This window comes from Oryx dammah, unplaced genomic scaffold (assembly GCF_014754425.2).
Source record: "Oryx dammah isolate SB20612 unplaced genomic scaffold, SCBI_Odam_1.1 HiC_scaffold_19, whole genome shotgun sequence".
NCBI classification, from domain to species: domain Eukaryota; kingdom Metazoa; phylum Chordata; class Mammalia; order Artiodactyla; family Bovidae; genus Oryx; species Oryx dammah.
Genome location: NW_024070203.1, coordinates 85,535,740 through 85,553,654, shown reverse-complemented (window position 1 = coordinate 85,553,654; position 17,915 = coordinate 85,535,740). Strand labels below are relative to the sequence as shown.

At 36.3% G+C, this 17,915-nt stretch overlaps 1 protein-coding gene across 2 annotated transcripts in view; it reads left to right on the top strand.

Annotated features, from left to right (window-relative positions):
• Nucleotides 1-15,065, top strand: part of RIPK2 (receptor interacting serine/threonine kinase 2) — a 36,237-nt gene extending 21,172 nt beyond the window's left edge. Inside the window, exons 5-11 of one of the 2 annotated variants that reach the window (XM_040261119.1) lie at nt 560-609; nt 1,436-1,597; nt 6,113-6,198; nt 9,221-9,304; nt 10,588-10,681; nt 12,606-12,761; nt 13,315-15,065. In XM_040261119.1, the coding sequence (XP_040117053.1) occupies nt 560-609; nt 1,436-1,597; nt 6,113-6,198; nt 9,221-9,304; nt 10,588-10,681; nt 12,606-12,761; nt 13,315-13,658 (976 nt within the window). In that variant the 3' untranslated portion in view covers nt 13,659-15,065. Of the gene's footprint in view, nt 1-559; nt 610-1,435; nt 1,598-6,112; nt 6,199-9,214; nt 9,305-10,587; nt 10,682-12,605; nt 12,762-13,314 lie in introns of both variants that reach the window. The other variant, XM_040261118.1, reaches the window with a different exon arrangement.
• Nucleotides 15,066-17,915: the final 2,850 nt, after the last annotated feature.

The window sequence follows — 17,915 nt, the reverse complement described above, 5'->3', positions numbered from 1 at the left end:
CCAAAAAAATAAAAATAAAAGCATATAAAAATAAAGGTGCCTCGCTTTAAGCCACTTTTACATCCTTAAAAAAATATTAAAACTTGTCTATTATTTTGTTAATTTGTAATATTCAAGGGCTTTTATCGTATGTGACCTTGAGAGAAGGAGGGAAAAGTGTGAATAACATTTAACTTTACCAAAGGAGACAGTACTCACACCAGAAAAAAGTCAGTAGAATAGGGCTACATGAGACAGTCTTTTTTTAACTCTTTATTTTGTGTGAATAATAAAATCATGTAATTAAAGGACATAGTATTAATGAATCATCCACAAGTTATCCTTGCCTATTACTTTGTTTTTATTATACTAATTTCCTAATTTTTCAAATTGAATTATTTTCCTTTCAAAGTAAAACTGTATATAAATATTCAGCATCTTGGTTCTATATAGTGATTTTTTAAGCAGCATTTCACTACATTATTATTTTCAAAAATGGTATCTCCACTGTCAGTTTTTAAAATCAGTACTATTTAGTTTATTATGCATAGTTACTATATGTATATTTTATCTTAAACAGCTATGCAATTATTACATGGGAAGTCTTATCCAGAAAACAGCCTTTTGAAGGTAAGTGTACTTTGACTTCCTTATTATGACATCATGTTGGTAAATCACACTCAGAACTATCTAAATAAAGATCACCTATTTTAAATCTGTCTACTATTCATTTTGTAGAAAGCACACTAGAAAAACATAACAGTTTATCAATGTGAATCCCATGTATATTGGAAAATACTGAATTAAGGATAAGAAAAATATAGATTTGTTTTGTTCTGATAGTAATTAACTCCATTATTAAGCCGCTGAATCTCTTAAGTCCTCATTTTTTTCATCTGCAAAATAAGAATTTTGAATTCTTCTAAGGTTCATTCCAACTATAAAATTCTTTATATGAAAATTTAATTACTGCTCCTTTAAAGACCAGCAGACATTGAAGAATAATTTTCACATTTTCTGATAATGTTGTCTGTTTCTTTGAGGTTCGTTTAGGTCAGTTTGCTGTGTAACAACCTTAGAATCTCAGTAGCTAACAAGCTAAACATTTATAATATTTCTTATTCACACTAGATGATTAGTTGCTGTGACTTCTCGGCTCTGCTAGTTCTACTCAGCTCTGCTGAGCTCTGCTTTGCTCTGCTGTCTTCATATTCCATTGGCCAAATCAAATCACGTGGCCAAGCCCAGAATTAAAGAGGTGAAGCTATAAACTCCTCCTGTAAGTCTGGGAATAGCTGGGATATAAATATTCCTTTGACAGAAAGGGAGGTAATGAATTATACCTAAGATTTTTAAGATTCTCTGATTTTCGTCTGGTTGAGCTTAGAATATAATTAATATGTTAGATCATAATATATTTCTAATGAATGAAATATATTTTCATTTGTTTTGACAGACGTCACCAATCCTTTGCAGATTATGTATAGTGTGTCACAAGGATATCGACCTGACACTAATGAAGAAAATTTGCCACTTGATATACCTCATCGAGCACTTATGATCTCTCTAATAGAAAGTGGGTGGGCGCAAAATCCAGATGAAAGACCGTCTTTCTTAAGTAAGTGTACAGTTTTAATCTGGACCTTTTGAATTGCAAAAATACTGAATATGCTGTAAATAAAGTATTCTTTGAACAGTCACACAAGTTAGATGATGAAGTCAAAAATTTGTTGGTTTTTTTTTTATTTAGTTGTTAGATGATGAGATTGAAATGGTAAGGAGAGACTGTTGGCTATCATAAAAAGATTAGAAGGTTATTCCAAATACAAGTTTTCAGAGAAAGAACATGATAAATTTAAGTTTAGGAGCTATTTGCTACTGTGTAAAAAAATTGATCAGAGAAGGGCAAGAGTAGAATCTGTAGACCAATCCTGGAAATCAAAAAATCAGATAGAATTAAGATATATTTCAGAGGTAGAATGGATCATCACCTAAATGTAAACATAGAAAATCTTCATGACCTCGGATTGAGCCAAGAGCTCTTATATATAACATCAAAAACAAGATCTATTAAAAAATTTTGATAATTGAATTTCAAAAAAAATTGAAAAATTTTACACTTCAAAAGATGCTACAGAAAATGAAAAGACAAGCTATAGACTGGGAATCTTCTTTCTAATTAGAAAAAAAATTAAATATATTTTGCATTCAAAACATGTCTAGTGCTTATCCACATTGTACTCAAAAAAAATCAAAATTTGCTGTAATAATGGATTAGCATGTTCTCTCCTATTTCCAAGCACCATTTAATAGGAGAGATATATATATATCTGTTTTGTCCCCAGTGCCGTTTTCAAACTGTAATTTCTTCTCCATTCCCTAAGGATTCTAGCTCTTCTGAAGATCATGCCATTAGTCAAAACTTACTTTACTTCTCTCCAGCAAGAATACTGGAGTGGGTAACCTTTCCCTTCTCCAGGGGATCTTCCCCACCCAGGGATCAAACCCTGGTCTCCTGCATTGCAGGATGATTCTTTGGGTCAGGAAGATCCCCTGGAGAAGGGAATGGCTACCCACTGCAGTATTCTGGCCTGGAGAATTCCATGGACACAGGAGCCTGGTGGGCTACAGTCCATAGGGTTGCAAAGAGTTGGACACAGTTGAACAACTAATAGTTTTTTCTCTTCTCTAAGACTAAGACTAATACTCACTTAACTTCTCTACGAACTTTCTAGCTTTTCCCTGTTGTTCATTGAAAACACTGGCTTTGGGCTTAGTGACTTCTACGTCCTGCGTTGGTCAGTGCTGCTGAGTATTTGAGAGCAGTGTTCTGCAGATCTCTGGAGTTCTCTCTACATGTGCTACTCCTCTTTCCTACAGTGTCCCATAAACTCTCTCTGCTTTGGTCTACCCTGACTCTAAGCCCTGTGTCTTCAGCTTTGAGGTTCCACCAGGCCTCATCTTATTTGCCTATCCCTGTAGTATAGCTGGAAACTCTCAAGGCAGGATGCTTGGGCAGTCAGGCTGTGGTAGAGCTCACCTCAGTTATTTCTCTTCACTCAGAGATCACTGTCCCTTTTTGTTGCCTGATGCCTAGTGTCTTAATAACCACTGTTTCATGCATTTTGTCTGACTGTTGGATATTTAAGACAGGAGGATGAATTGGTCCTTGTTGCTTCATCTTGTCCAGAAATGGAATTCATTGGTTTTTCTTTAATAGCTAAAACTGAACTCTAAACACTACTTAGCATTCTGTTATGTTTTCAAATACATTCTCATAGATCACCTATTCTTAAGTTGTGGTACAGGGACCCTGGAGGTGGGGTTGGTCCCTGAGACTTATAAAGGATTCACAAAATCAAAACTTTTTCAAACTAATAAATACTAAGGTATTATTTTCCCTTTTTCCAGAGACTGAATGAGGTGTAATGATGTCATTGGGATAATGTAATGTATTTTCATATACTCTGATGTTTTAAAATGTTCTCAGTTTTAATTTCTAATATAGTAAATGTCAGTAGATATGATCAATATACACAAAAGCTCTTTGGGATAATTTTGAAGTTCTGAGACCCAAAAGTTTGAAAATTACTATCCTAGATAATTATCTTGAACTGCTGTAGGAGATGCATAAGTTCCATACTTTATGTTCCCAAAGTGGAGATGAGATCCTGTTTCAGTCTCCCAAGAAGAGGAGCGTGGGAAGAACATTTCCAGCTTCTGCCTGCCCCTTGGCACTCCTGCTCATCCATTAATTTTGGAGAAAAACTAAGCATACTTAGCTAATCCATTCTCAGTTTTCTCCTACTTTTGAAGTAAGGTTGTCTAAAAGATGCATACATTTTTCTGCTTCCCCGTATGGAAGCAGGTGAGGCCTGCAGCTGAGTGAGTAAAACTCAGTTGAAGGGGCAAAACATTACTAGTAAGCCTGTATGCTACAGATCTGAAAAGGGATATAATTCCATTTAGTTTTATCTGTAATAAGGGTGTTATTTTGATCACCACCTGTCAAATTGTGTAGCTTTTCTTAATAGATTCTGAACTCAGGAAGAGAAGACAGAGGTAATCCATATTGTACCTTATCTTCCCTTCTTAAGCTTCCTACACCTCATGTTCCATGTTTCTTTTCAGCACTGAGAAAACAGAAACCATGAGAGAGAACTCCCTCGTAGTTCCACTACCAGATCCATCAATTTAGTTGTACTTGACCTGTCTTACTGCTTCTCTCTTTTACAGTGGAAAGAAAAGTGTTCTTATACAACTCTCAGCGGTGTTTCGTCGTCGCTGGATGTCATTCTCTTCCTCTCTGCAGCATTCTGTTCCTTAACATTCTCTCTCTGCTCTTGCATTGCCAGTCTCTGCCTGTGTACTGGATCCTTTGTCTGTCATACAGATCTATTATACTATTAGATCTTACCTTTATATAGGACAAAAATTCTTGACCCCATATCATCCTTCAGCTACCACCTAATTTTTCCACTTGCATTTGGATCTAAACACTTGGTAGGAATTGTCCATACTTGTTGTCTCTACTTCTTCCCTTCTAATTTATTTATTAACAGACTTACAGCAGTCTTCTGTTTCATATTGCCACTAAAGCTGTGTTTGTTCAAGTTACCAAGGAAAGCAGTGTTGAAATACTGATTATCTCAGCCTCTCAGCAGAAGTTTTGGCTGACTCCTTCCCTCCTTGAAACTTTCCCCGATAGCTTCCAAGGCACAAGAGACCATGCTTCCCTCCCTGTTATCATCTCTTCCTCTCTCTTTTTTTCTTCCTCTGCTCAGTTTCTAACTGTTGAAAATGGCTTAGAGCTAAATATGGGTTCTTTACTGCACTTTCTCCCTTAGACAATGCAGTCCAAACCGTGGCTTTTATACCATCTCTACCTTCTTGATGCTCAGTTTTATTTCTGGAGCCCTGATCTCTCACTTGAGCAGCATGTCTATATATTACTGTAGTAATAGCAGAATTATGATGTTTCTCCTTGTTGGCTATTATTAATCATACTGCTATGACTGTTCACATGCATGTGTGTGTGAACATATGTTTTCATTTCTGTGACCTATGAGTGCAATTGCTTGATTGTGTGGTAAATTTATCCTTCATTTTAAAGAAATCACCAAGCTGTTTTCCAAAGCAACTGCATCGTAATACATTCCTACCAGCAATATGGGAGGTTTTCCTTTTCTCTGCATCATTGTCAGTACTTGTTATTTTGTCTTTTTAATTACATCTATTTTAGTGAGTATGGAGTGATACCTCACTGTAGTTTTAATTTGCATCTCCTAATGTCTGATGGTGTTTAAGCATATTTTCGTGTGCTTTTTAGCTATTTGTATGTCTCCTTTGCTGAAATTCAATCCTTTTCTCATTTTTAAATTGGGTTATTTGTCTTAAGTTGTTAGAGTTCTTTTTCTATTCTAGATATAAGTTCTTTACCAGATCCATGATAGGTAAAAGTGTTCTCCTAGTCTGGGGCTTGTCTTTTCATTTTTCTTAATTGCATTGTTTTCTTAATGCATCATTTTTCTTAAGGTAAATGTTTCAACATTTTTGAAGTCCAGTTATCAAAGATATTTTATGGATCCTGTTTCTGATACCATATCCTAAGAATCATTTGCCTAACTCAAGGCAGTGAAGATCTCCACTTGTATTTATGTTTAGGCGCATAGTCCGTGCATGCATGCTAAGTCACTTCAGTCACACCCCAGTCTGCAACCGCATGGCATGTAGCCCACCAGGCTCCTCTGTCCATGCTGCATAGTCTATTTCAAGTTAATTCTATGTATGTTGTGAGGTAAGAGTCTAAAATCTGTTTTCATGTGGGTATCCAACATTTGTTGAAAAGACTGTCCTTTCCTCGTTGAATTATCTTAGCAACTTTGTCAAAAAATAATTGACCATACTTGCAAAGGCTTATTTTTAGACTCTCAATTATATTCCGTTGATCTGTCTTTATTTAGATATATCTGTCTTTATGCCTATAATAAACATTTTGGCAGTAAACATTCTAATGATTTTGAATGTCGTCAGTTTGGGAAAAAATTGACGTAAGGCCTTATCACTTAATATTAGCATTTATGTTTTTCATTTTAATGTTATAAGCAACCTGAGCTCTTTTTTTCTTATTTAGAATGTTTAATAGAACTTGAACCAGTTTTGAGAACATTTGAAGAGATAACTTTTCTTGAAGCTGTTATTCAGCTGAAGAAAACAAAGGTAAATTGTCATATGAAATGTTAGAAATGTAAAACTTTAAATCGTGGAGACTTTTAGTTTAGTTCTTTTTTCTTTTTTCCTTTAGTTTTATACCTTCCAAAGATATAGGTTACAGTACTGAGGCAGTAGAATTTATTAGAGAGTATGAATGTGGTCTTAAATCTGTCACCAAAGAACTCCATTTTATTCAAACAGCCACCTCCAGATTTCCAAGACATTTTCAGACCTCCCATATATCACATGTAAATTTGAAATGTGCAATGAGTGCCTGAATTGTGTATAATTATTACCCTAAATTACCACAGTTGTTGTTGTTTAATCTATGTTTATTTCCCAAAAGTTTTGATACATACACAGTAAAAGATGGCTGGATTATTGTACTTATCTTTATTCAGGTTTCTTGGGTTTTTCAGAGGTTTATTGCCAAATTAAGCTATAGAATTTTTATTAATAATTGAGACCAAAATGTGAATGTTTTATTGCTTATTTGTGTGGGGTTTTTTTGTTTTCCCACTCAGACACTCCATTGCGCATGGACCAAAGTAGCAGTTGATATGACTTACCTAGAATGGTTGTCTCATTTACTCATTCTGGCTCTTGTAAATCAGAAGAACCACTGAAGGGACCTATTACTGCAGGGTTTTCTTGCTGTTATTAAAAATTGTTTAAAAAGCAACTACAGTTATTTGGGGACAAAGTCAGCTTAGTTTAACACTTGCTGGGTTTCACGAAATAGCATTTAGGATATGATAATAAAAACTGTCATTTATTAGCTGAATTCTTTGGCTGTGACAGGCATAATCTACCATTGATTTATCACTAAATGACATTGCTTGCCTCTTGCAGTTTGTGAATCTGTTAACATAATTTTGGTTTAAAAGGGAAGTCATAAAGGATAACCATAAAATTTTGGTTTAAAAGGAAAGTACATAAAGGAAACAACTGCCCTCACTCAAACTTAAAAAAATGTTGGCAGTGTTAGTGCCTGAATGTTTTGAGGAACTATGTTTTAATATTTTGATAAATTTTAATTGACTTCCCTGCTTCTGAATAGATGGTCTTTTCCAGAACATTCCAGTCTTTCCACTTCTCAGTAGAAACAAACTTCTGATAATATTTCTTTTTGCTTTGTCTTTTCAGTTCCCTTTTCTCTCCTTACAACTTGCTGCTCTTCTGCCAAGCAAAGGTGGATAGAAGGATCTGTTTTCTTGTACCTTTCCTACAACCTTGATTATAAGAAACTGAACTGGAAGAGAAGCAGTTCAGTTCCTTTTTTGTCCCCAACCAACTTAAATACTAGGATCTGTGTTTAAAACTGTTAATTTGGGGGGAGAAATTTTTGCTTTTTAAATAAAGTAATTTAAAGTGTATATTTTCAAATACTTGAATATCATTTAATAATAGCATTACTGTCTTTAGTCAGTGTTTTAAAGTTGCGGTATTGTTTTCACTCAGTTGTTTTAGTTACACTTTTCTTTTTTTGGAATCTTTGTATCAATTCTGTAAAACTCTTAGGGAAAGAATATCATCTCCATTTTATAGACGAAATAACTGAGGTATAGGGAAGTAAGTCACATAACACTTACACAGCTAGCTAATGGCAGGGCCAAGAATAGAATACAAATTTAATAAGATAATAAGATTTTTCATAAAGAAATTTCTGAAAATATCACCATTTGGGGTGAGTTGTTTTGTTTGAATTTCGTACATTTTTTTCATTTTTTCTTTGAACTGGCTCCTATAATACATGTTTTCATGGATAGTGTCTCTTATATCTTCAATAGTAAAAATTGAATCAAAGTTTTTTCTTCATATTTCATTGTATTTCTTTCTAGGGTCTGACTCATAAATAATTTGAATTAACTGATCATTTATGAAAAATGATGTTTATAATTAATGATATTGCATAATCAGAAATATTTTAATAAATTTAAAAGCACAGAAAAGATTTATATAACAGAAATGGATCTAAAGATGAATTTAAACCGTTCATATAAAAATCTGTTTAACAAATGTTCATTGGACTGCTATGTGCAAAATACTGTCAGATAGATTATGTACACAGATGAATAGTAGTTTTTTTCTCTTAAAAGTTCTTAGACATGTTACAGAGCAGACAATTGTTAAGTGTGAATAATGAAGGGCTGGGTATGGATCCCACCAATTTCTAAAGTTCTGTAGAGCAGCTGATATTATGTTGGTTTGGGGAAGAAAAACAGGCTGATGGGTTTGTTTTTAAATCACTCAATAGTGATGGCAGCTAATCCAAACCTGGCTTAAAGAGACAGGAGTGAATCACTAAATGATTTTAGTACAAAGCTGTAGCATTTAAACAAATCATCTGCTTATTAATGGATATCATTTATCGAATGCTTACAAAGTAATCTTAGGGCCTCTGCATACATTACTTCTAATCCTTGCAGTAATCCACAAAAATAGATATTCTTATCTCTGGTTTACAGATAAGTAAACCAAGATTAAATCTCACAGAGTTCCTGGCATTCTGATCAGATCTGATTGGCCCCCATCTTTCTGTTAGGTCACTATGCCTCCTTTACTTAGTCCAGCCCTCAACTTCTTATCATCAAAATAGAAATAATAATAGTACTTAGAATCATGGTGCCTAAAATATAGTAAATGCTTAATAATTATGGATAGATAGATATACACACAAATTGAAATATATAAAGTACTTAGATTGAACTAGGTACTTTATTATCTCAATCTCTGGAAGGATCCTACATGTAAATATCATTCCATTTTAAAGGATGAATTTGTTCAAGGTAACCAGTTAATATGAGACAGAATTCAAAGCATATATCTCTAAAGTTATTTCCCCTATTCTACACTATCTCTACCTTTATGTTAGATATTATATTCTCAACTGATTGAACATTTCTTTCCATTGATTTTGCATAAAGATATAAAATATGTTAGGTAGATTGTATTTTACTCATAACTTTCTAATCACCTCTAATTCAAACACATGTATGATGTATGTATGTATGTATTTTGGTTACAGAATGCTTCAAGAACTGTTCACTTAAGTGACAAGAAGAAAAGGGAGTTATCTCCAAACATACCTGTAAATTCTGGTCCACAGGAGGTAAAAAAAATATATATATATGCTAATTAAACTCAAAATGTGAGAAGAATATGAAAAATCATTTAGTCTGTCTCGGTCTTTTATAGATGAGAAGCTCAAATCCAGGGAGGTTTTAGGATTTTAAGATGGCAATCTCCAGTTTGGTTCATCTCATCAAATCCCAGTCCTCACTTCTTTCTGAGGCATTGAATTCTGTCCCTGTCATCATTTTATGTGAAGACTGGTTTCCCAGGGTCGTACATCGCAAATCACTGATACACTTCTGCCACTATAAGCTGTACTACCTGCCTTGTTCTTAACTTCTTACAATGACTGGATAAAGGGAAAATGCTATTTATGTGGCTATTCAAATAGAAGGATTTCTTTAGTAGCATTTATTCAGAATTATTTCATATTAATTATTTCTTTTAGGAATATATAAAATACGTTCTCTTTACAGATTCAGAAAAGTAATAATACCTTCAAAATGAACCATAAAACAGTATGTAGTCTTTACATATGCTGTCTCTTAGATCTTTGAGCCCATATATGCACGCTTTTAGATAGGTATACAGGAAGAACCGGAGAACCAGATCATTTAAATGCCTTGTCAAAGGTTAGGCAGTAATTCCATGACACAGCTAGGATTGGAGCCAAGTTCAGTATTACTTCTTCCATGAATTTCTGCTCCTACATGTTGAAGGAACCTGAGGCTTGAGAATAGGCATTTGATCTGAATCAGTATTAGGTAATCAGAGTTACAGATCTCTAGTTGTTCATCAGTTGGACAGTCTGTGAGATTATATACAAAATATTGAAAAAATAATGATTTCTAATATATTTAACTATTGCCCCACCCACTCAATTGACCTGATAAATCAAGTTCACTTTGCTTTTTGTTATTTCATATATGTGTTTAATTTTGTAAGTATAATTTGTGTTAGTCTTGAGTCTTTGTTTATAATAAGCCAAAAGCAAGACCTGTTTAGAAATTAAAGCTGTATAACTTTTAAAATAAGTTTGCATTAACATAAATAATTTTTTTTTAATTTATTTATTTATTTTTAATTTTTACTTTACAATTCTGTATTGGTTTTGGCATAGATTGACATGAATCCACCACAGGTGTACATGCGTTCCCAAACATGAGCCCCCCTCCCACCCCCCTCCCCACAACATCTCTCTGGGTCATCTCCGCGCGTCAGCCCCAAGCGTGTCATATCCTGCATCAGACATAGACTGGCATTTCGATTCTTACATGATATTATACATAACATAAATAATTTATTTTCTATTTATTTTAGGAATCATGTGGATCCTCTCAGCTCCATAAAACTAGTGGTTCTCCTGGAACCTCAATGTCCCTGTCAACTCCTCAAGACAATGACTTTTTATCTGGTGTGTATATTTTTCAGTCAGTTATTACTTACAAGTTTTCAGTTTTCTTTCAAGATCATATTCTTGCAGGTAGTCATGGTTCGTATGGAACATGTCTTTCGTTTGCATTTGTAACTTATTTTTTAAAAGTGACAGTCTGAAGATGTAAAAATAGTAATGGGATGTTAAATACATTTAAGTATAAAAAGCATTCTGTTAGACACTATAGAAAGATATTTTTTTTAATATCTTGTAAAAAAGAAAAATATTTCTAAGTCACCATAGTATTAGATAAAAAGCAATATACTGTATGAGATATAGGGATGTAGAGCTATGGTAGTATAGTGGAAAAGTAACATTTTTTACAAAGTACTTTCACAACAACCTTGTGAGGGAGATATTCCTCATTTTACAGATTCTTAAGATCAAGACTGCTGGATCACATAGTTAGTAACTGGCAAATCCAAGATTTGAACCCAGGTCTTTTTGATAAATATTTTCATGTCACTCTACTACACCATGTTGTCATCATGAAGAAATTATTTCTGGCTGAAAGTTGGATCTATAGTTATAAAGGATGGGCATTCCAGGCAAAAGGAGCTACATAGAGGCAAAGAAGCAAGAAAACCCAGAGAACAGTGAGTAGTTGGGTCTAGCTGGCGAAGACGGTGAATGAAAGGTCATCAAAGATGAGGAGGGTGGAGTAATCAGGACGAATTCTAATACTAGGCTAAGCCATTTGGACTCATTTGCTTGGGTAGGATACAACTATTGCAAATTTTTGAACAAGGGTGTGTGTGACATGATAACCTTTTTTGCTTTAGAAAGATTCATCCTGGCTGGAATATGTAGGATATTTTGGAAGGGAAAGGAGATTCAAGGTGGGGAGCCCAGTTAGGAGACTGCTGCTGCTGCTGCTGTTGCATCGCTTCAGTTGTGTCCAACTCTGTGCCACCCTGTAGACAGCAGCCCACTAGGCTCCCCTATCCCTGGGATTCTCCAGGCAAGAACACTGGAGTGGGCTGCCATTTCCTTCAATGCAGAAAAGTGAAAGTGAAGTCGCTCAGTTGTGCCCAACTCTTGGCGACCCCATGGACTTCAGCCTACCAGGCTCCTCCGTCCATGGGATTTTCCAGGCAAGAGTACTGGAGTGGGGTGCCATCACCTTCTCTGAGTTAGGAGTCTATTGGTCTATTAATGTACTCCATGAGAAATTATGAAACCTTCTCCAGAGTATAAGAAGCGGAGAACAGTGTGAGAAACGTTACAGAGGACACACTGATAGGACTACAACTTTTCACTTGTAGGAGGAAATAGAAAAAAAAAAGATGAACATAAAGATAAAGCTTTGAACAAGTTTAGTTGGAAGAACATTGGTGCTATTAACAGAAATAGGAGTTGAAATGGGTTTTAGAGCTAAGATGAATAATTTTTTTTAACTTTTTACAGTTTGAGGTGAACATGTAAACACAGGCGCATATGAGGGTTATATCCTGTTGAAAATCCAAGACTTAAGGTTCAGTGAAGACAGAAAATTCAGTTACATGGATTTGGGAAGGGAGGTGACCATTGAGACGTTGATGTTTAATAAGATTGCCAAAGGAAACTGTGGCAAGACATATATATAAATTCACCGGACACATTTGAACAAAGTATGGAAGGGGGAAGATGACACAGAAGGAAAAATATGATACAATATAAAGAAGTAAAATCCTATGATTTATAATTTATATAGGACAGACAAGCACAGACAGAAATATGGTTTAAAAAAATTCATCATAAACCTTTTTGATCTAAAAACTATTTACTTGTAAGTTAGGTTTATGGACGAGCTTATGCAATGAAAATGAAAAGACAATTAAATACCACCCTCTGTGTGATCCAGACATTCATATTTTAGCTAGTAGGAATATTCTACCCCTAATGGAGATGTTGTGTTTTATAGGAAAAACTGAAGATTTCTCTGCGCTGCGTCTATGTTCAGTGAATCACAGTCGGGACAGAGACATCTGTGTGGACCATCGGGCAGCATTCTGTAACCACAGGACTGTCCCATGCTCTTCAGCAATAGTGAATCCTCTCTCAGCTGAGGGAAACTCAGGTAAATCCATGGTGTGAAACGCTTCGTAAATGATGCCGTTTACCTCACAACTGTGATATGCTATTTAATGTTTTGTATTCTTCAGTATGGTATATACATACTATAAGTAGGAAAGCACTCCCAATCCCTGAAGACAAGAATGTTAACATGTAAACACAGGTCTAAATGGTATTCCATGAACATCTATCTAGGGAGGGAGTGCTCAGAGGAGGTGTGACTTAATATGTCACTAAAGTTAATATATTTTTATTTATCAAATATTCAAGTATCCTTTATGTTTTTAAAAAAAAATCTGAAAAAAAGTGACATTTGCCTCCATGATTTACAAAGAGTAAAAATGCAGTGCATTTTCTTGGAGGGGAAGGACGGAGATAACCCAAATATCAGATTTTTTCCTGAAAATTAATAGCATCCTTCAAAATAGTGCTGTTCCATATTAGCATAATTACAGAAAAAAGTTAGATTTTATGTCTTATTATTTTGTTTTTCATCTGATTTTACTCATAGCTATGTATCTGTCCCCACTTTTTTACCTGTCATTGCTTTTCTACAGGGCGATTTCAGCCTGGTATAGCCCAACAGTGGATCCAGAGTAAAAGGGAAGACATTGTGAGCCAGATGACTGAAGCCTGCCTTAACCAATCTCTAGACGCCCTCCTGTCCAGAGATTTGATAATGAAGGAGGACTATGAACTCATTAGTACCAAACCTACAAGGACCTCAAAAGTCAGACAGTTATTGGATATCACTGACATTCAAGGAGAAGAATTTGCCAGAGTTATAGTACAAAAGTTGAAAGATAATAAGCAAATGGGTCTTCAGCCTTACCCAGAAATACTTGTGCTTTCTCAATCACCATCTTTAAATTTCTTTCACAATAAAAGCCATAAAAAGTAACTCCTTCCAAGAAAAGAAGTCAGTATATAAAAGAGTAATTTATATTTCTTTTGCCTTGATAATGTTGTTTTCATGAGAATCATATGAGTATTTAAAACTTTAATGCAGTTTCTTCTTCAGATAAATATTAGTTTCCTTCCATGATATTATAGTATTTTTTTTAATTAATACAGTAGAAAGTTTGTGTTTTGCTGCACAGTTCAATTTTTATCTTCTTTGGTTAATTAAAACTATTTTTTCAATTAATAATTATATGTTTCTTATACAAAGCAATATTTTCAGGTTCCACGTGTTTCTCATGGAAACCATTTTCACATACGCTTTCTTTGTGGATTATTTATTGTTTGAGATGCTTGGCTTTTTGAAGTGTACCCCTTAGACTTAAATCAGAGGTAGTATAGCATTCCTTCCCTACAGTCTTGGGTTCCAGTCCTCTTCAGAGTTGTTCATTAAGCTCTGTTATCCACATTACACATTTAAATGTTATTTATTGACCTCTTTAAAAGATTGTTTCAAAGATAGAGGAGTACAGCGTATAAAGAAAAACAATCCTTCAACATGTGCTTGTACTCCTGTTTCTAGCCTGAACTAACAACCAAGATAACAACCAAAATTAACAGATTGATATGTATCATTCTATCGCTTTCTTCCTGTTCATATTTAAAATATATGCTCATTTGGGGAAGGATTGTTTCTTAATATTATCATTGTTATAACACATCATACTTCAACCTGGTTTTTGCACTTAGTATATCATGTGAAGCCTTCCAGATCACATTCAAGCTTAATTAATAAGTTTTGATTGCTGTATATTATTATTAGAGCTATTCTTTTTTTCATTTTTTTGTTCAAACCAATGATATATACAGTGTGAGGTGTTTTGCTTTTTTTTTTTTTTTTTGGTTAATGGGTTATGTCACTAAGGTGAAAACTAATAAGGAATAATAGCCCTTTTCTGAAAATGTTTATTAGCCATGTCAGCAAAAAGTGTGATATAAGATAAATTTGAAAGGACAAACTTTGAAGTTGGGCTATACAGTATGACCCACGGTTTGAAAAAAGTAAAATCAATAGATGTCATTGAGGCAGTTAAATGTTTTATTAAAATAGGTATTTTAGTCTCCATTTTGGAGCTGGGCCTCTGGTGCCTCATTACTATGTCTCTGAGAAATATGGCAGTTACTAGGGAAAGGCAGAAACCAAGTATATGAGCTGTCTTTTATTATATCTTATTTTTAAAGTGGATAAAGATTTAATTTGGGAAATGAGGGAGAAAATCATTTGGAGGTTTTCCCCTTTATACAGTTTTTTTTTTATTATTATTTTGAATCTTGATGGTTTCAAATTAACTTTTATATCAGTTTAATGATGTGGTATCTGGATTGATAAAGTGAACTTTGCTCTGGGTTTTTCTTTTTGTTTTTTGTTTTTCATTTTCTGCCCAGATCTAAAAACTCAAGGTTTCCAGTCTGTATGCTTATGACTACGTGCATATCAGCCACTTTCTTCCCTAACTTAATATATGGGAAGCACAGATGTAGTTGTCCATTTCAGCTCTGCAGACTTTTTCTGCATGAATAACAACAACATATTGAAGCTGATGATGACAAGGATCACGATGAATCTACAGTGAGCTCTCAGTCCCTAGTAGAATTGTTGCAGTCTCAGCAGCCAGTTTGCATTATACTAATACCTGATAATGCAGTGATGTTTAGGGAAAGGTGCCACAGAGTATTCTGAGTCTGACCTGTCAGTATAGCACAGGGCCTGGCAGAGACACTGTCTGAATATCTCCTTAATGAATGTCACTGGAATGAAAGCTGGAGAAGAGAGAAGGAAGAGGTTTCCTTGAAATCACACTTCCAAGATGTAAGGCAAATACAGCTGGTAGTGGATGAGATTGTTTTAGGTAGTATGCAAACAGCACTAAAGTAACATTTTAGTCACGTAGGAAGTTCTTTTTAGTCAAATCTTCTAGTTAAGTAAAGGAGAATGTTAAAATTGTGCTATCATCCTTTATCCCCTTTATTAAAAGGAGAGGACTTCAGGAACAGTGTTTAGCAGGAATTTTGTAACTTTGAATTGTTTTCTAACTTTGAATTCATTTGAAGATGACCTACATGTCACCATTTTTCTATTTATAATGTATACTATGTAGTGTTTCATAATATTCAAATAATTTGAAGTACTAAATTATAGGTAGTATATGTGAATGTGAACAATAGAATGAAATGACATTGATTCAATCTAAGGAGGGACCTAAAATTTTATAATAATCTATTTTTTAAATAGGTAGTAATAGGTAATGGTCACGCACTCTGCACTATATGTTAAGGCAGTGCTACCCAGAAGATTGGTCTGCAGAGCAGCTGCATGAAAATCAGCCAGAACTTCTGAAACGTACAAACTCATGGTCCCTAACTCACTCAGATCTTTCCTATCACTCAGACTCAAATCTCTGATGTTTGAGACCTTTTGTTTTAAGAAACAGAGAGAAGGGGATCAAGATGACAGAGGGGTATGGAACTCACTTCCTTTTTTATTAATGCATAAAAAATACATCTACCTGTGAAGCAATCCTTGCAGAAGACGTACTGAAAGTCTGCAGGAAATCTCATACAACCTAGGCTACAACTGAGACCCCCAGATAACCAGGTAAGATAAAGGGGAGAGGGAGGAGAGGAATCTGGACAGGATCTGCCTGGGGGAGAACTGGGGAAATGTTTCCTCATCCTGGAAACTTCCTTCACTGGCTGGGAGGTCTGCCAGGACAGAGGAGCTTCAGAGTTAAGTGCAGAAGCTGCCCTATACACCAAAGGATGAAAAGAGCCCAGCACTGTCGGTCTGACGCCTCTCCACACTTACCTACCCCAGAGACACACCTGTTGGCGTGCCCAGCTACTCAGCGCTGAGACCTGGGCTTCGGCAGACAGACCAGGGGAGGGGACTTGGTCTGGCTGCACAGCCAGCCTGAGGGCCTGGGGTGTGCACGGAACCGTGTGGGTCTGCTACAGGAGCCATGCTGTCGACAGAAGGCAGGGACGGGGTGTGGGTCCAGTGGAACAGCGCCATTATCAGCTTGCTCACGGTGGGGTAGGAGCCAGGTGCAGCAAGTTTTGCAAACAATGGGTGGGAACACTTGGAGGCGGGGCTGGTCCAAATTACTAGCATTCCCAAGTGGGCACAGGAACCAGCTTCTGCAGGTTTTCATGCCAGTGCCTTTGTGAGGACACACGCACGTCCAAGCCAATGACGGCACCCCCCCACCCCACCCCCACCCCCACTCACCCCACCTCCACCCCACCCCCTGCCATGGAAGCGGGCACAGAGGTCAGGCCAGCAATGGTGGTCTTGGTTGGCATGCACACCTGGTGGCAGGTGGCATCACAGAACCGCATTTACTAGCAAAACAACTCTTGGGGAGAAAATCCAGTCGCTTCTTTCCCAGAAGGAACCCTCCCGTCCTGTCCATCTCACAGCTCAGCTTAAAACTGTGCTTGAAACTTGTGCAACAACTGGGCAAAAGATCCTTTCCCCAGCAGGGCGGTGACAACCACAAAGAAGAGCTCCTGCCCAACGTTTGTTGCAAGCACCGGCCACCATGACCCTGGCCACACCCGCGAGCAAGGGAATAAGGGCCAGCGCACCCTGAGGAGTACGTGGCAAGCATCCACACTGAAAACTGCTTGCACCAAAAGTCTGGGCTCATACAGTCTCAGTTCAGTTCAGTTGCTCAGTCATGTCCGACTCTGCGACCCCAGGGATCGCAGCACGCCAGGCCTCCCTGTACATCACCAACTCCTGGAGTTCACTCAGACTCACGTCCATCGAGTCAGTGATGCCATCCAGCCATCTCATCCGCTGTCGTCCCCTTCTCCTGCCTCCAATCCCTCCCAGCATCAGAGTCTTTTCCAATGAGTCAACTCTTGGCATGAGGTGGCCAGAGTACTAGAGTTTCAGCTTTAGCATCATTCCCTCCAAAGAAATCCCAGGGCTGATCTCCTTCAAAATGGACTGGTTGGATCTGCTTGCAGTCCAAGGGACTCTCAAGAGTCTTCTCCAACACCACAGTTCAGAAGCATCAATTCTTCGGTGCTCAGCCTTCTTCACAGTCCAAATCTCACATCCATACATGACCACTGGAAAAACCATAGCCTTGACTAGACGGAGCTTTGTTGGCAAAGTAATGTCTTTGCTTTTGAATATGCTATCTAGGTTGGTCATAACTTTCCTTCCAAGGAGTAAGCGTCTTTTAAT